The 19455-nt window shown below is 44.3% G+C and overlaps 1 protein-coding gene across 1 annotated transcript in view; it reads right to left on the bottom strand.

Moving 5' to 3' along the window:
• The window catches only part of CFAP46 (cilia and flagella associated protein 46), a 1487057-nt gene that overhangs the window by 830251 nt on the left and 637351 nt on the right, over window positions 1-19455 (bottom strand). The window contains exons 30-31 of the mRNA XM_078643461.1: window positions 11547-11703; window positions 11151-11455 (exon numbers count right to left, since the gene is read on the bottom strand). Of these exons, the coding sequence (XP_078499587.1) occupies window positions 11151-11455; window positions 11547-11703 (462 nt within the window). The remainder of the gene's footprint in view (window positions 1-11150; window positions 11456-11546; window positions 11704-19455) is intronic.

Raw genomic sequence — 19455 nt, 5'->3', positions numbered from 1 at the left:
TAGATTCAGTTGCCTGGACATGGTCGACTGACATGGCAACAGGGGTGGGGCTATTAAGCAGCGGTGCACTAGCCCACCTGGGTCTGGGTGCAGTCGAGGTATAAGGGCGCGTACTACCAGCGATTTGAGTAAAGATGGGGGCCGAGATGTTGATATTGGACTACCTACCTGACCCGGGCCATGTGAGAAATCTTCCCCCAGTACCAACAAGAGGAGTCCCATCCCTTGTGACCGGAATTGCCTGCAGGTCACTCAGGATTCACCTGATCCAGTTGTAAATGGGCCAAACAATTGCACCAATGAAGATCTGGGCGATAGGGGTCCTATCTCCATTGTTTCCTGGAATTTGGCGGGACTGGCTAACAAACCTGACTCTCCGGACTGGGGGGCATTCATAGATGCACAAGATGTTTGCCTCTTCCAGGAGACATGGGCTAGGGAAGACCATTGGCGTGTGGGGTTTGCCACATTTTCATTTTGGGCGAATTGGAAGGGGAAGGGACGCCCGTCTGGCGGACTACTCATCTGGGTGGGCTCCCAATTGGGGTGTAAGGCGAGGTCCCTCGAAACTAACTCTCTGGACGTTCAATGTGTACTTCTGGAATGGCCAAATGTCGTTAAACTGGCATTGGTCAATATTTACTCAAGACCGGTGGGTATAGCAAATGTCTCTAGCACAATTGAGGAACTAGCACTGTTTCTGAGTTCCATCCCCCAAGGCACTCCGTACGTGGTTGGGGGAGACTTCACTTGCCAATTTGAGCCCCTCCCATTATTTCTTGAAGGCGCAATTACGGAGGAGGATGACCAATGGGGAATCCCTCCTCTGGTAGGCCCTCCAGGGAAGTCCTGGACACCACTAGCCACACAAATCATGTGCTTGACCCTAGCAAATTCTCTAAGGGCCTGTAACGGCCGGGCAAGTGGAGATATTCCTCCTAAACCAACTTTTAATAAACCGGGGCACAATTCTCGCCTGGATTATAAATCAAATTTTGTTTATTATGTTTTGGCTCTCGACCGAGGGCCACATAAAATGTACAAAGATACAAGCAATAAAATGCATTATACAAACAAAATCTGCCCTAAAAATACCTACATTGAATACAAGCTAACATAGACAACAGAACTGAGAAAATTGACAAGCCAAAAAACATCTCCATGGACTATTAATAAATAGCTAAAAAACCTTTAAAAAATTTAAAAATGTGGAAGCAGAACATTTCATTGGGGGGACAATAAAGTGCATGAACAAAATCATTCAATGTGAGAATGCCCAGACGGAGACAAATAACTTTTAACCATCTAGTACGCAATTTACATAGCGCCGGGCAAATCAGTAAAACATGCATACAGTCCTGAGTATTCAAATTACATAGATTGCACAAAGAGGAGGTGCCATACCATTTAGATAACAAAAGATTTAATGGTATTAGGTCGTAGTGTAGCAGAAACCAAAATCTACGAATACCGTGAGGAAGGGACCAACGCACATAAAATTGTGGCTGCTTCATCAGATAAGTGTCGAGAAGGATATCTGCATTCCTTTTTCCACAAATTAACTTTTTATCCGATTGAAAGCAAAGGTCCCAAGAGGCTGCTTTTAAAACAAGTTTTAACTGTAAAGGGGAATACACAAAAAGAGTGGTTTCATCTAATTTTAAAAGAGTTACGGCTTTTCTAAAATTACGAACCAGTTGAGAAAACTCTTTGAAATTACCCAATAATTCACTTTTGAGGAGAGCTCTCAATGTCCCGACTTCTGCTCTCGCAAGACAGGCCACCCATCTTACTAGGGCACATAATCCCTGTACCCAACTGCTCCTTAGACCATAGTCGAGCCTGCAGGCAGACAGAGAGCAAGCAGTATTTAAGGAAGAAAGCGATCTTAAGAGTTTCCCCTCAATCTTATGGCAAAAGTCCCACTTTTTCACCTCTATTAACTCAATACCATAGAGAATAGTTGCGGGGATTTTTGATCTGTACACTTCCAATAGAATCGGAAAGTGCCGTTTCCCCGTTGCATGGTATAAAGAGTTTAAACCTTTGCCATGGGCTAGAGCTTTACGAGAGCAATGCTCTATGTGCAGCTTCTCACTCAAATTAGCCGTAACGATTTTCCCCCAAAAAATATAAGACTTTACAACCTCCAATTTTTGCCCCCCGATAGACCAACCAAAATCTGCCGCTCGACACCTCTTCTTGCCTACTATACACATGACTTTACTTTTGGTTATGTTAATCTTCATGCAATGAGCCACAGCATAACTATGGAGAGCGTACAGCCGATTTGAGAGTCCTTTGGGAGTTAAATCAAGAATAAGAACATCATCGGCATACATCAAACAAGATATTGGGGTCCCCCCCACCAGTGGGGCGATGCCCTCTGTGGCAGATAAAGCGGCGGGCAGGTCAGCCGTATATAAGGAGAACAAAAGGGGGGCTAATAAACATCCTTGTTTAAGGCCATTACCCGATGGAATTGGGTCAGATAGCCCCCCTTCACCCCCGAGCAGGACCCTACACCAAGTCTCTGTATGGAGAGCCCGCACCAACTCCAACAGATGAGGCGGAAGACCAAGCGCAGCCAATTTTCTCCACAGGATTCCACGGTCCACTTTGTCGAATGCCGTGGAGAAATCTATAAAAGCTGCATACACTGCCCCCCGCCTCACCTGTACATATTTATCCGTAACCACATGAAGAGCGGTAAGATTATCCAGCGTTCCGTGGTTCCTACGGAAGCCAGTCTGTTCAAGCGGCAGGATATTATTTTCCTCAACCCAAGCTGAAAGGGATACTAAAAGACATTTCGCAAAAACCTTTCCGATTGAATCGAGGAGAGCAATCAACCGGTAATTACTTGGGCAATCCCTAGTTCCCTTCTTAAAAATGGGGACCAGGATACTCCCCCTCCAAGAGGCGGGTACCGTTCTAGACATAAAGCAAGCTTTATACAAAGGGTACAGAATTTTACTCCACCTTACAGGATCCTGTTTGAGCACCGTCATGGGGAGTTCATCTGGGCCCATTGCCCCGGAGGCACGCATATTTTTTATGGCGATCTCAATTTCCTTTTCAGAAGGATAGTTCATGAGGCCATCTGCAGTTAAACCGATAGTGATATCATCACCTATAATATCATCAAAGGCGATAATATCAGAAGAACAATTCCCTGCATAAAGGTCCCGGATATAAATGGACCATACCTCTTCCGCTATAGGGATAGGGGAGGGGCTCAGTCTAGACCCACACCCCTTACCAACTATTGCCCAAAAATCTCTAATCCTACCGTGAGCAACGGATTCCCTTAAGTCAATCCAGACTTTGTCTTCCTTGCCCTTTTTTAGTTTTGACTTAAGTCTGCTTCTCTTTCTTTTTAGCCTGGAGATCTCTTTTCCACGTTCCGTACCTCGATCTAGATATTGTTCCCGGACTAAATTGTTAATTTCTTTATTTAAGATACACAATGTACTAGGAACTGCAATCCCTCTTCTCGATCTTGAAGATTTATTAGCACAAGAAATAATCTTCCGCAAAAATTCTTCAAAGAATACTATTTCATTTCCACGCCACTGATTTAAAACTAAAAGGGTATCGGATAGCAAGTCCTGCACCCCATTAATGGCTGATGAATTCCAAAAGCACCTTCCCGATGAAACATGAAAGGCAGGATCACTGCCTATAAGGGACCATGGTGCAGTAGGCAGGGAATTTAAGGAAATAGTTACAAATAATATTGTATGATCACTCAGAGGGGTAGGTATAGTCTTAAGGTCAAGGATAAATGGAAACAGGCCATAGTCAGCAATGACATAGTCTAAGATGGAAGACCCAAAGGGAGACTTGTGAGTGCATTTTGCAGGGACATCCGACGGGAATCTCCCATTTAGTATGAGCCCATCGACAGCCAATAATTCTTTTAACAGGATCTTCCCTCTTTTATTTGTCACTGACTTTTCAGGAAAGAGAGCTTGAGGAACAAAATGCGCCTCTTCCTTGGACTTATTCCTAAAGAGCTCCAGACTAACGTTGGAAATCTTACAATTCAAATCGCCCACAATCATAACTTCCGGGGGAAGTGGAACATTTTTAATTTGGTCAACATAACGAAACACCTGCTTCATTAACACATTAAAACGCTCCTCTGGGGGAATATACACATTTAAAATCACGATGGGCGCTTTTATGCCAACATTAAACAGGTTTTCAATAGTTATAGCATGGAAAAGTTTACTGGAATCAATATAATGGGAGAATCTCCATTGGAATTTATTAGATAATAAACAGGCGATTCCCCCCCTGGCGTGCCCTTTCTTGGAAGGGGCAGCAGGCACTTCCAAGACATAATAGTCCTTAGAAACATTCAACATATTGACACACCAAGTTTCCTGTAAACAAATCACATTAGCTCCTAACGAAAAAAGGAGTCCAAATTTCTCTGGGCTGCTATGAATCCCTGACGCGTTCCAGGAGATAATTTTCAGCGAGGTGTTAAAGATGCTGAAACAATCTGGGGTTATCTTTAGTTTTTGTAGTTAAGGCACTATGCAGCCAGTTCCACCGATCATTATCCTCTGTAAGAGAGGCAGTCTGCGTTAGCAGAAGTGGCTTTACTTGCAGGACCGAGCGTTTTCCCTTGGAGACCCGAATCTTCAGATCCTCAAGGGAAGAGGCTACCCCCTTAATCTTATCTCTTCCTAGTACCTCCCCAGAGGAGTGATTAATATTTCCCAAGTTACAGATCGGGAGAATATCAATACCTGTACGTTGGAAGAACTCAGCTTGCTGCAGTATCAGGTCTACAATAATAGGTGAATACAATTTAACCCTTATACTAGAGACCTTGACTTCCCCAAACAGGGTGACCAACTCAATATCCCTAGTTTGGATATGGTGGAGACTTTCACTCTCACTGAAGCGCTTAAGTAGCCAAGCTCTGTTTAGGGGAAGGTCCACATCAAATAGGGGAAGAAAGTCTAAAACAAGAGTGTCCACTGGAGCTTTTAATGTTATTTGGGGGCGATCCGCTATAAGGCCATCATCCGTCTCTAGAACTATAGAGAAAGGAGGAGCCAAGGGGTTTAGAGGGCCAGATGGACAATAATTTGGATCTCCACTCGCAGGCGGTAGAGTCTGACGAGGACAATGACCCCCTATTTGGGACAAAACTTCCAGAGATGTTGATGGACACGGTACACTATCACTTTTTAAAGGTGAAGAAATGATGGAATTCCACTCAGCATCCGCCTTTGCGGATAATGAGCAGGATTCCAAAGCCACTACTTCATTCTCCACTTCGGTCGAACAATTTTGGAAAATTATTCGACGCTGCCTTTTCTTCCTATACTTTCGAATTGGTTTCTTTCTATTCCCTTTATTGTTTCCATGTTTAGCACTTTTTACCTTTACCTCTTGTTTAGTGTCAATCACGTCTTTTCTATTCTCAGACGTAAAGATGGGAAAAAGATCTTGAACCCCTTTAGACCCAGAGATGGATTTATTTTCTTCCTCAATCTCTAAAACTGAGTTCTTAATACAATTTGGTGCTGCAGTTAAGGGGATAGCTACAGTATGCATTTGCAAAGATGCCGCCACATCCTTTGTGTTAGCGACTTCTAAAGGGGCATTTATTTCTCCCACTGGCTGACTGTGTTCAGTCATATGAGGAAGAACACCTCTCATATCAGATGATTTTTGTAACAGAGCCTTCAAGATTTGGGTAACTGAATCCAAGATGCAATCTGAGCTGCCAACAAATTTCCCCAATAGGGCTAAAATCGAGGATAATAATTGTTCCAAGGCAATCATGGATTCAGAAATAGGTTTTTCACACGCCTCCTGAGGATGGCATATACCCGATAGATTAAGACCCAAAGACCCAGAAGCATCTAACAAATTAGACGTGTCCTGACCATTTAAAGAGGGGGTACTACTATACAACATAAGCCCAGAAGGAGTCGCACCCCCCGACAATCTAATAGGGGCCTGACTTTCCACTTTAGCTGTATTTACATACCGACCACAGAATGCGCGGTCGTTCGATAGACATAACAAGCCCCCGCCCGACCTATCATTCTGCGGAGTATGAGACAGCAATCGAGGGTTCCTGGGATCCCCTTCAGGTTCAACAAGATCAACCCTACTTTCTCCCTTCCCCTCAGCAAGAACAAGAGGAGAAGACACCACTAGTGCAGATTGTAAGACAGAATGCTGCACCAAAATGGGCAGGGGAGACGTAGAAACAGAAGTAAAAACCTCCTGGGCCGTCACACCAGTGGCTTTATTCGTGGACAGATTAGCGATCTTGTGAGACGGGAAATCCCAGAGATCAAATAGTTGGCATTGACCCTTCAATGGGGGGTTATTTACAGATTTGTTTCTTATGCGAACAGGTTTTGTTTGTGAGGCTAATATGCCTCCAACTTCCCTCCCAGAGCGCAATTTTTTAGACATCTTGTAAAAAAAGTAACTCACAAACTAGTGGAACAAAAAATGCTAAACCTCCAGAAGAGTTAATATAAAATAATTAAGATAGTACTCCACAATAAAACAAATAGTCCTGGAGATCCAATAAAGGCTTACGAATTAAACAGTTCAAGAAGATGGCGGCACAATTTCAATAGGTAACTCTTCCTCTGACCGACCAGCCAAAATCAAAAAGTCTCGAGAATACACAATTAAAATAGCGCAGTCAATGTAAGTAACCGGGCCCAGCCCAGCCTACCTCGGCCACTGAGGGCCACAGAGGGCCCGCCCTTTGCCCGGGCTTAGCCCGGCGTCACCCGCGCGCGTTCCGCGATGCGCGGACCTCAGGCGCTAATGAAGGCAGGTGAGGGGGGCGTGTCAGGTGCAGTTCCTGTTACAGGAGGCTTCTGGTCAGTGAAGTCTCTTTGCGACCAGCCGTCTGCAGGCAGTCCCAGGCGAGTGTTTCCCGCGAAGCGGGAAACGCGAGCAGTAGTTTCAACAAGCGCTGCCAAAATGCGCTGACAGATGAAAGGCGCTGGGGCGGCTTCGGCGCTTTTTCTTCAGGGGTCGCTCCGCTGCTTCAGGAGCCCACTTCGTCAAGCGCGACCAACAGCAAACAGGAAAAGGTTCTCCACAACTCAGCGCACCTCAGGCGCTAATGAAGGCAGGTGAGGGGGGCGTGTCAGGTGCAGTTCCTGTTACAGGAGGCTTCTGGTCAGTGAAGTCTCTTTGCGACCAGCCGTCTGCAGGCAGTCCCAGGCGAGTGTTTCCCGCGAAGCGGGAAACGCGAGCAGTAGTTTCAACAAGCGCTGCCAAAATGCGCTGACAGATGAAAGGCGCTGGGGCGGCTTCGGCGCTTTTTCTTCAGGGGTCGCTCCGCTGCTTCAGGAGCCCACTTCGTCAAGCGCGACCAACAGCAAACAGGAAAAGGTTCTCCTGGATTATATATTTGTGAAAACGTGTGACTGGGCCAGAGTTGTGGACTTCAATGTAATTTCCCGAGACGAAAGTGACCACAACGCGCTGATTTTAAAATTTGGGTGCCGGGTGTTACTCTTTCCACTCAGGGGGGCGATGATTTCACGGACTCGAGTATGATCCTATCTAGCAATCGGCGCAGAATTAGATGGCCCAAAATTATAGGAAACCCTAAAGATATTCAGAGGTTGTACGCGAAGACTGTCCCAGTTTTACAAAAAGTTGAAAATCTTATCCAACAACTCCCGTCTGTGGAGAGCCATAGAGAACTGGGGGTCATTCATCTGGAGCTGTGTGGCACCTTAGCCGAGGTGCTGAACCCAGTACAGAGGGTAAAGAAAGGGAAGGGGACGCGTGCTCGTGGTATAACGCCACCTGCAGGAAGGCCAAAGCTGACCTACTAGAGGCCATGTAGCAACATGATAACATTGTATTGGTCAGGGCTAAGAAGAAGGACGACAAACATCTTATCCATAATGCCAAGATCGAATGGGACAATGACAACTGGACAGACATGATGGGTGCTCTCAAATCCCGAGACGCCTGGAAATTCTGGCAGATTGTCAAAAACGGCTCTGCAGATCCCACTCCAGCAGTTGAGGCTAACATTGCACCCAGTGTGTGGGAGGACCATTTTAGATCCTTGTATGTCCAGGCCGACATAGATCAGTCTGGGGACCAAGAAAACGTGGTGGCAGGCTCCACCCTCATGCCACTTTTGGAGACGGATAAATTCACCATGGCGGAGGTTGGGGCAGCTATTTCTAGACTCTCCGCAGAAAAAGCCCCAGGGTTCGATAAACTCCCTGGTGATTTATTTAAACATGAACCCACGGTCTGGGCTCCTTACCTACAGGTGGTATTTACTGCAATTCTAGGAGGGATGCCGGTGCCTACTACTTGGCTGGGGGCGGAGATTGTCCCCATCTTCAAGAAGGGTTCTCCTCTGCTCCCAGCCAATTATAGGCCCATTAGCGTAATTGACGTCCCTCAAAAGATCTTTGCGAGGCTGATCTTGGATCGCCTACTAGAATGGATGCTAGACCACTCTGTCCTGAGCCCCTACCAAGCCGGGTTCAGGAATAAAGTATCCACTATAGATCAAGTCTTCCTTCTCGCCCTCTTATTCTAGAAAACGGTACAGTTGGAGGGTGTCAGCCTCTATACTGTATTCGTTGACCTACGAGCGGCTTTTGATCTTGTACCCCGTAGGAAACTCTGGTCCGTGCTTTCTAACCTGGGGGTCCCGCAACATCTTCTAAACATAGTTATCAGACTACACACAGATAACTGCGCTCAAGTCAGATGTGGCAGGGAGGGAACCTTATCCAATAGATTCCCCATTGACAGGGGGGTTAGACAGGGTTGTGTGCTTGCACCGACCCTGTTTTGCCTCTATGTCAACGGGGTTATTGTCCATCTGAATGGGGTTGAAAACAGCGATGCCCCCAAACTTGCAGGCAGCAGGGTGCCGGCGATTATGTTCACAGACGACACCCTGCTGCTGTCCAAGTCGCCAATGGGGATTCAGCGAGTTCTCAATGGTTTCGAGGCATTTTGTAAAGATCATGGCCTTGAAATCAACGCATTGAAAACCAAATATATGGTTTTCAATCCACCATCTAAAACTCGCCCTAATCCGTATATTGGTGCTAACAGGCTAGAAAGGGTCCGAACCTTCGAGTGCCTGGGGATCACCCTAAACGAAAAGATGTCGTGGGGGCACCACCAGGAGAAATCACAACTAAAGCTGGCCCAAATAGCAGGTTGAATCATTAAGCTCGTTAGCAAAAATAAATCTTCCTCCAAGCCGGTTGGTCCCCAGTTAGAGACCTATAGAACACAGGCTAGGGGTGCGGTTATGTATGGAAGCGAACTCTGGGGCTACGCGTGTAAATGTGACATAGCAGCAACAGAGAACAAATTTATTAGACGGCTTTTATCACTTCCTCCCAGCACCCCCCTGTTGCCAATGAGGCTTGATTTGGGTTTGAGACCCCTTGATGAAGATCTGGGCCTACAGCCTTTAATATTTTGGCATAGGCTATGGTCTGTACCAGAGTTACTCAATTATAGGTCCGAATTGCAGGAAATCCTTACCCTCCCAAATGTCGGGAAAATTCCCTGGCTAAACTACATGAAGAATGAACTAGGGCGTTTAGGACTACTTACCTTATGGTCCGATCCACTGTCATCATGTTCTAGGGTCACACGGAGGCAGCTTGTCACACTGTATCAGGAAAGCAAACTTGCTACACACTTACAAAGAACAGGCTTGGGCACCTTAACGGAATCATTTTTAATGATCAAGGACATTTATAGGTTCGAAACTGTTTTAGATGCTATATTCCCAATCACTCTCAGGAAATTGTATCTTCAATGGAGATACGGCAGTTTGCCGATTCGGGCTTATACCAGTAAATGGGCCGAATCTTCGCCGAGCCATTGCCCAGGGTGTAAACTAGAGAAGGAAACTGAATAGCACATACTGTTTTTTTGCAATGCTTATGCGCAGGCTAGGAGAAAATGGATCGTCCCGGTGTGTAAAAACCTGGGGTTCTCTCACTGTCTGTATGCATAGAGGGTCTTCAAGACCGACTTATCTGGGCTTATAGTTTTTGCAATAGCCAAATACCTAGGAATAGTCTGGCATAAGAGAAGACACCTATTAATTGGGGATGTATGACAACTGCTAAATTGCACATTTATTACAGTAATAATGTTTGGATGTATGAGGCTGGTCCTCATTTTATAAATTGGTTTTAACAATGTTCTTAATCTTCTATTTTTAGCCGTTCTCAATGTAATGCTTCTTTGTACCTTTTATGGCAATATGTTGCCGAAATAAAGATGATGATGATGATGACATGTGAATTACTAGAAAATGGTTATGACATTGCAGTGCTTAATTCAGCTAATATTGTAACCACAGAAGGATATCTGGCGCAACTTTGAACATTCACGCACAAAGCTCAATTTGAAATCCTGAGTCCGGATTCGCAAAATCAGATGTGATATTTTTTTCTTGACTGCAAATCCCAATTCTGACAACAAAATATATTTTATTTTGGATTTTCCACCTTCATATGATTAAGGTTAGGGGGGAGAAAAGCAGGAATTAGAAGATGATCAGGGAGTGGCCAGGCAAACTTCCTGGACTAAGCATACAAATGACAGGGTATGAACAGCCCATAACTGAGCGGGTAATTGGCTAAGGGATTCTCCACCTGGAAAATAGTTTTCCAGATGAAGACAAACATTAAAACATAATGCTAATTTGCAGAAATTGTTCCAGTTTAGGGTTACTCGTATGCTTTTAAATATATCATGTTTAGTGCATTTTATTCATAATTAGAGATGTTGTTACTCCACGAAAATAGTAAATGTGCAACTATCTAGCATGATAAATAACTATTTTCTTTCTGAATTGGTTCTGTAACGTGAAACTGACACAAATGTGATACAGTTCTGCAAAACACGCTATCAGGGTTTTACTTAAACAATAGAGGGATTTCACAATAGCTTCAGTTAGATAAAAACCGTAATAGGATCCAGGGACTTCCCCCCACCCACCCTGCATAAAACAAAGACCATAAGAAAACGACATCGATATCAATCAACAAAAGTAATAGTATTTATAAGGCAATCTATATACTATGTACTCCATTAAATGTTATCAAAATATTGTTGACTGTAGTCCTCACCTGCCAAATATGAATGAAATATGCATATGCCATCAAACAGTGCTGCTGATGGTGAGGAGGAGAACCATGGCCATTCATCACAGCCATTATGGTGTGTATTCTGGCTAAATACTCCAGTTGTCTCACATTGCTTAAATCATCGATGGGATTAGGAGAAATCACAACTTTTTCCTCAGTCGCTGATGTCGGATTTGCGACATCTTGGCTCAAAGTTTCGATATTTCCCTCTGTAGTCACTTCTTTTTTGGTATCTTTAGCAGATGAATATTTGCTTCTGGCTCTTGATTTTCCTTTCCGGCTCTTTTCTGTCAAGAAATCAAAAACGCCACATGCAGTGTAATAAAACTATACAAATGGGCGTTTCCATCACAGTTAAGTGATCGTTATAGACAATACCTTCAATATCGGCCGATTTTGTTGGTTTCATTTTCAGTAAAATTTCCATTGCCCAGTCCAGCAGCCCTAGAGCATCAGTCACAGGGAACTGCTTGGAATATAGCCATTCTGCTAATTCTATTAGATGGTCAACCTTCAGCCATTCACTCTCTGGTTTCTAGGGAAATAAAAATAGTTTATAAGTGTACATCGTATATCTCTCAAAGGAACCCTTGACAAAATAATACCTACCAAGAAAACTAACACAGAAACAAAAACCAGCAGCACCTTGGTTTATAGACATTTTAAAAGAAACTAAAACTACTTGTAAGAAACTGGAGAGGCAATGGCGGAGGGCATGCCTAGAACAGGATAAAATACTATTACAAATTGCATTAAATAATTATAAAATGAAGTTAGAGAAGCCAAAGTAAATTATTATACCAAAACATCACAGATGCAACAAATTGAGCAAGACAAATATATGGAATAGTAAGAGACCTTCCAAATGCAGATTGTACAAAACAAGATGTGATACTGACAAACTGTGTGATAGCCTGTTAGAGGTTTTTAGCACAAAGTCTGAGCTAATTCTAGAAGATATAAACAAATAAACATTGGTGAGAGACTTACCCACAGATGTGGGTACCACTAGAATGACACCAGTGGAAGTGATTAGCACAAAATTAGAAAATGTAGGAATTATGGAAAAGGAGGAGTTTAGAGCACCATGACTACTTCCTCGGGCTCCCTTCTTGATTCAATTCCATCAAACATATGGAAAGAAAGGGAGGATAAATTATGTTCAAGCCTACTAAAAATATACGCTTAATCTTTGTTGACAGGAGCAGTACCACAAGCCTGGAAGAAAGCCCTAGTCGCTCCATAATTAAAAAGCCAACAGCAGACTTAATGATCCCAGTGATTATCGTCTAATTTCTCAACTCCACCTATCCAGCTAAAATAATGGAGAAATGCATTAGTAAAAATTAGCAAACTATCTGGAAGTTCACAGTATCTTAGAGAATGAACAAAAAGGCTTTGGACCTGCACATGGCACTGAATCAGCGTTAATTTTGGCCTTGGATGAACTGAGGATGATGGTTGACTGGGATCAAACAGCAGTGCTGGGACATCTTAAGGATTTTGGGGGCCCCTGTTTGGAACAGCTTTGAATTTATCATCCAATTTTAGCCGTGTCATGTTGTCTTTGGCTAGGTCACCGACACTGCACAGACACACTGATCTAAATTCTAAATGTGTTTCCATCTAATATTCAGGGATAGTGAGGTTGGTTTTTCGATATTGTAATATAGCAGCAGGTCACTGCTATTATTGCAAATAATCTCTCTGAGCCATTGCTATTTCTTAAATGTGAGGTCCTGTTTCGATTTTAAAGGAACTTTTTTTATGGATGTTGCATGGCGTTGAAAACATAAACACAACATTTCTCTGCATAATGTCCATAAAAGACTCCAACACATCATCTGTTTAGAAATAAAGTAAAATAAAGTGGTATTTAAAAAATCTATCGTTAAGGATCAATCAAGGTCATCAGGGCAGGACTGTGTAAAGAACAGAGCAGGATCTATCAGGGGCCCCCCTAGGAGCCTGTGGGCCCTGGGCCAGAGCCCACTTTGCCTATGTCTTAAAACGTCTCTGCAGCAGTGCTGATTTTATTAGATCTGTCAACCAATCCTTTGACACAGACAGTAAGGCTTAACTCTGACTCATTAAGCCGATTGAGTGAGTGAACTTTGGATTTACCCCGGTCTAGCATGACCTCGAGTAATCTTCGAGCGCTACTGATTTCTGAGCACTGTATTGCAGTTTAATCTTTAAACAAATCACACTTTTGTTCTACTTATTGGATTTTTCTTTTTTACCCAGAAAATATTCTCTATTTTTTAAGCTGGTGTGAGGTCTTTTTGTGTTTTTTTTCACTGTGTAATTGAAGTGTTGCACAAATACTTTAGGTAATAGCAACAAGAGAGTGAGGAATAAACAGAGGTGCTTGTCCTTTTCCTCAGATATATTCGATGCAACAACAGAGACAAAACCTCGGGCAGGTACTAGTCAGAGCATAGCCCTTGAGAGTCAACAACACGTTCTTGTTGTTTGAAAACCCCTCACCCACCTACCTAGTAGGTGGCATGCTTCATCATCGGGGCACAGCTGGATCACTGAATGCGATCCAGCTGTGCTACAACGCCTGTTTACAGCGGAGCGGGATTGTGTGTATAAGTGAACAGTGCTATGTGAAGTGAAGTATATGTTAAAAATGCCTATAGGAAATACCCTTGTAAAAGTTTTAATGGAAGGGTCCTATGGCATGGGTAAAAACAATGATCGGATATATATGAGGTGGTGATGCCCCTCTAAATCACAATAAAAAGTGTGTACAGGTCTACTAGTTTCAGCCTTCTACGCTAATCGTGAGGCTTTCTTCAGGACCGAAAAGTGTGCAGTGGCCAAAAAAGGGGGTGGCCCCAGCTGTATGTCATTTGTATCAACGCGCACCCTAAAGCGCGTTGTGTACGGAAGTGGGTCAGTATACTTACAGATCGCATTCGTAAAGTACGTTGTCTTTACAAAATATATAGCTACATGGATCCTTACTCGTAAAATGGATTATTGAGGGACCGTTTGTCTCCTCTAGTAAAGCCCATCAAACCTAGCACGAGTAACGAGTAACAGGAACCGGCTCCTGATACTCGTGCTAGGTTTGATGGGCTTTACTAGAGGAGACAAACGATCATTGTTGTTACCCATGCCATAGGACCCTTCCATTAAAACTTTTACAAGGGTATTTCCTATAGGCATTTTTAACATATACTTCACTTCACATAGCACTGTTCACTTATACACACAATCCCGCTCCGCTGTAAACAGGCGTTGTAGCACAGCTCGATCGCATTCGGTGATCCAGCTGGGCCCGATGATGAAGCATGCCACCTAATAGGTAGGTGGGTGAGGGGTTTTCAAACAACAAGAACGTGTTGTTGACTTTCAAGGGCTATGCTCTGACTAGTACCTGCCCGAGGTTTTGTCTCTGTTGTTGCATCGCACAAATACTTCACACATTGCCTCTTACACTAAGCACAAAGGGTGAGGGAGTACACTGCTTCTCATCCCAGCACAGTTCACCCCATTGCGTTCTGGTTAAATGCAGTACGATTACTTAAAAGATGCTGTCGTTTTTCACCAAAGTTGGTGCCGGTAGTGCAGTTATCTCTAAAAACTTGTTTCTGGGTTTAGCCCTTCATCAGTGGAGAGCAGAAGTAGTAGAGAGCATAGAAAAGTCATCTGTGGTTGCTGAAATACTGCCCAAGTTGTCACAGTTCATAGTAGCACTTGACAGGCACACCGGTGCAACCCAAGTGAACTTGTCAGCTCGTTGGCTCAAGAGAGTGTTTTAAACACAAGGGGGGGGGGAGGGATCACAATGCCTCTCATCTCAGCACAGTTCAGTTATGTTAAGCCTGACTGCTCTGTGCAAAGCTACCAGAGGGAGAGCACAGGTTAATTTAGGGTGTGTATCTGACTTACCCTGACTAGGATTGTGGCTCCTGCTTGGACAGGGTGTAAACTCTGCTAACCAGATAGACAGAAACCTCAATTTTTAACAAGGACCATCTAACAAATGCTTCAAGATCTGCTACGCATTCACCAATAAGAAACCGTCTGAAGGCTTGTGAGCTCATTCTAACAGAACCAAGGGTGAGCCCACTAAATTAGGTTGCAGAGTTCCTGTCCTGGAGATCTGTCAGGCGGCAATGTGAGCTTCCCTGCACTCGTTTATGGAGCACTACTGCCCATTCGGTGTTACAGAACTTATTCATTTAGTCCGTATAGCAGCCCCACCTCTGAGGAGGTATTTCTTGTGTAGGTATTCTAAGGTAAGGAATCAGCGGCTAGAAGACTATCAGATGAACAAGTTACTTACCATCGGTAAGACCTTATCTGGTAGAGACTCTTTCTAGGTACAAATTTCCTACCGACTCACCCATCCTCCTTGCTCTGTGATCGGATTTCAGAGATAAAGGGTTGCTATCCCTTTAAGGGCCCTAACTTCGCACACCAGTGGTCAGTGTTCTTCGTGGCTCGTTACGTCTGATGTGAAAAGTTGCCGAAAGAAACTGACATCAGCTCACTGGGGTGGTACCTATATAGGCACTGTGCACATCACTTCCAGTGCAGATGATGCCACGCAAAGAGGAATCACGCCTCCTTCCAGGGCGCAGGGGTACTGCTCACCAAAAAGTTGCCGGATCCAGTCTGACGCCTGAGGAATGTTCTAATGTAAGGAATCTGCAGCTAGAAGTCCTATCAGATATGCTTTCTTCCTCATGAGCTATTCTAGTTATAACTGAGACTGAACACTACACAAAGAGCACTTAGCCTGGATGTATCAAATTATGAGATCATAGGCAAACCAGAAGCTGTGTGTTGTTTGCCATACTCTTATTCATTCATCCGTAAAACAGTTTACTTCTGTTCCTCACAGAAGAAGGAGGAAAGCCATAACCAGCGCAACACTTTTTAAGTGCAATTAAATATAATAGTATTGGGATGTGTCAATGGTCTCTCACATGCACAGTTGTTTGCACAAATCTTGCTGGGGTTCCTACATCAAGCAGAAACTGTTCTTCTGTCTGCATTGCTCAGAAGTCTGCTGCTTATTTGAAGTCCTGCTTCTTGGAATGCCTGGCATAACACATACAGCATGACTTGCGCCACAGGACCTGATTGAACCTCTGCTGTCGATCACTAAGTGTGACACTTGGCCTTGCTATTAGTTCTGAATACAGTGCTCTGTTAGATACCTACAATATGCATTAGAAGAGCCACTTTCTCTCAGAGCACTGCAGAGTTTGGGAATGGCCCACAATGGGGTTATACCACTGAGAGCGGGTGGAGCCCAGGCTATCATTGACCAGTCTGCTCCAATGCTTTAAGTTTTATAACATGAGCAAAGTTAACAAACCTTTGGAACCCAGAGGTTCGGAGTTCTGTGTGTTGGAAACCCAGTCTTGGATCCGTGTGGTTTCTACCTGCTCCCCCCTTACTGCAACCCAACATAATTGGCAATGAAGGCCTAGGGCACACAATCCCCACATGTGTTCCCTGTAAAGTTGCAACTCTTCCTGTCCACCAGCGACCTCAGTGTACTCACATCTCAGGCACCTCGTGACTGTGTCAGAGGAACCAAACAACCATAACGAAAATCCTCACTGCGACTTGGCCGTAAACTGAACTGTAGCAGGAGATTCACCCAACAGCAATGCCAGTGGGGAGAGGCCAGTAGCCCACTATGGAGGTACAGAAAACTGTTGACACCGGGCACCTGTGAATCCGCAATTCAGTGAATCCCCTACGAGGGGATGCATAGAGGCACAGTGTACACATAGTGTACAGGCAGTCGGACAAACAACCCACCATCACCATGACTAGCTACATAGGCTTAGAAACTTCAGTTACCAAATATTATTGACTAAGAGGGGTAAGAGGACAGTCAAGCGTCTATTAAACACATACAAACTGCAACTGAGATGCAGGTTTAATACTAGGTGTCAGCTCTACGGTGGGACAGCCAACTTCCAAGGCTGCTGCCAGGTCACAATACAGCCCAAAAAAGAAAGTGAATCATCTCAAAGGCACGCCCTCCCCTTCTCCTAACCCTAGAGGGGCAACACAGAGGCCACTAAGGTAGGCAGACACTACTGTCCTAGGACGGCTGCAAGCACAGAGAAGGGCACAGCAAATAGCAAACACAATTGGACAGGCCAGTAGGATGGCCATTAGCTCAGCAACTTGGCCCTACATCATCTTAGGACCACCGTCGGTGCAAACGCCCAAGTGAAGGTGGAGATGCAGGAGATATACTTCAACACTGAAGTAGTAGAAAAACAATAGGAAGAGACCCGTGTTGCAACACCTGCCAGGGGAAGATATCTATAAACTGTTAAACAATCTTCCACATGCTGGCTACCGTTCACATACATTACCATCATCACCGCACTCATTAAACATTTTTGAACCCATAGTCAACACTGATATGAATGACTCCTGTTTTGGCAGACTTAGAACAAGCCTGAGGATTCTGAAAGACACTTTCCATACTTGGCTCAATTAGCTAACCAGCAAGTGCATCTTCCAGGACGAGACAGGGGAGATCAGAGACCAAGTCATCTAGGGCTGTGACTTTACAAAATAGAGGGAGCAAATCCTCCAGGAATCCGGAAAATGCATGCAGGATATATTGACACTGGGGCATTCAAAAATTGTTAAAAGAAAAAATGTTGCACAAGTAGTTCTGCACAAAGCCAAAAATAGCGAGCCATTCAACAAGATCATGAGGCCCAATCCTAAGGCAAAAGGACAAGAATGGCAACCACCAGGAGGCCTAAGTTTGTATTGGAGGTTTATTTCTCCACCAAGGGAACTGCCTGGCCAGCAGCAAGAAGTGTGCATTGTGCAGAAAGATGAATCACTTTGCTAAAGTCTGTTGATCCACTCGCATCTTGAAGGTGACTGAAGGAAAAAAACATGAATGCTGTGGCCAGTCCCCCAAGCGAAACTTCAGAGGATAATATGGATGATGACGAACAGGTAGCACTATGCACACTGTATTTGCAGTTGATGAGGTCTACTCTGCGAAAGGCCCTTTTCTGAAATTTCAGACTCTGGTCGGGGACAAGCCTTTGATTGTCATCATCGACATGGAAGCATCCATCAATGTGGTGGCCAAAGAGACCTACACACTGAGCCCCCAACCAACTCTCAAATGAGCTAGAGTCAGAGTTTATGCATATGAACATTCTCAGCTGCTGCCCTTAGCTCGCATGGTTGTCATGAACATTACGCATGAGAAGGTTACCACATCTGACAAAGTGTCAGTCATCCAATTTCCACCGTTCTAGGCATTTTCTGCACTTTGTACTTTAGTCAAAATACTGTTTTTTAAATGTTTTAAAATTAAAAGCGCTTGTAAAGCTCTTACCTGAATTGTACTGTGTTTGCGCTATAACTGGGATATAATTGGTCAGCAGTGAATAAGCGGCTACCTTAGAGCAAAGATGAACGGAGTGAGTGAGTTAAGCTCCATGCCAACTTAATGAACAGCATGTGTGCGCTGGAAACTCTTGCATAGCGTCACCTTCCTAGCCATTTTGTGCACTTTGCACTCTACTCGAAATATTATTTTCAAAATGTTTAAAACGGAAAAGCTCTTGTAAAGCTCTCACCTGAAATGTACATAGTTTACACTATAACTGGGATATGACTGGTCAGCAGGGAACCAATACGCGGCAAACTCAGAATAAAGGCGGATGTAGTGAGTTAAGCTCTACGCTCACTTAATGAGAAGCATGGTGCGGATGCTCAGCGGGCGTGCCGTCAGCGCATCAAAGGCAAGCCAGGGGCCAGTCATTATGCCCTAAAACTCACTCAGAGTATCAGCGCTGATGTCTCGAAATGGTAAGCCCTCCCTTTACTGATAAATCACACAAATTAGGTATGTTAAACACCTGCGCCCACTCCAATGACTAGTTGTTTATCTGAATCCACATCAACCCCCAGACTAAAAAGTTGCACCGCCACTAGTAGCTGAACTTCACCCAACTTACAATGATTTACCTTAACACATGGGGCCATATGTATCATGCTAATTAGCATTCGTAAAGGCCGAAATTCTGCAAATGCCCTTAGGGCATGTATGTGCGCCATATGCCCCCAAATGTCTTTTTCAGGGGTGCAGCAGGGTGTTCCTGAGACACCCCTGCACCCTTGGAAAAATTCCTAATTTGCGATTAGCAAATTGCTAATCGCAAATTGCCCCTTCATTCCTATGGGCCTCCTGGCCCATAGAAATGAATGGGTAAATTGCGATTAGCAATTAGCTAATCGCAAATTAGGAATGGTAAGGAAT

Source organism: Lissotriton helveticus, chromosome 5_1, assembly GCF_964261635.1.
Source record: "Lissotriton helveticus chromosome 5_1, aLisHel1.1, whole genome shotgun sequence".
In the NCBI taxonomy this organism is placed as follows: Eukaryota; Metazoa; Chordata; class Amphibia; order Caudata; family Salamandridae; genus Lissotriton; species Lissotriton helveticus.
Note: the sequence above shows the minus strand (reverse complement) of the source record. Positions and strands in the feature narration are given on the sequence as shown.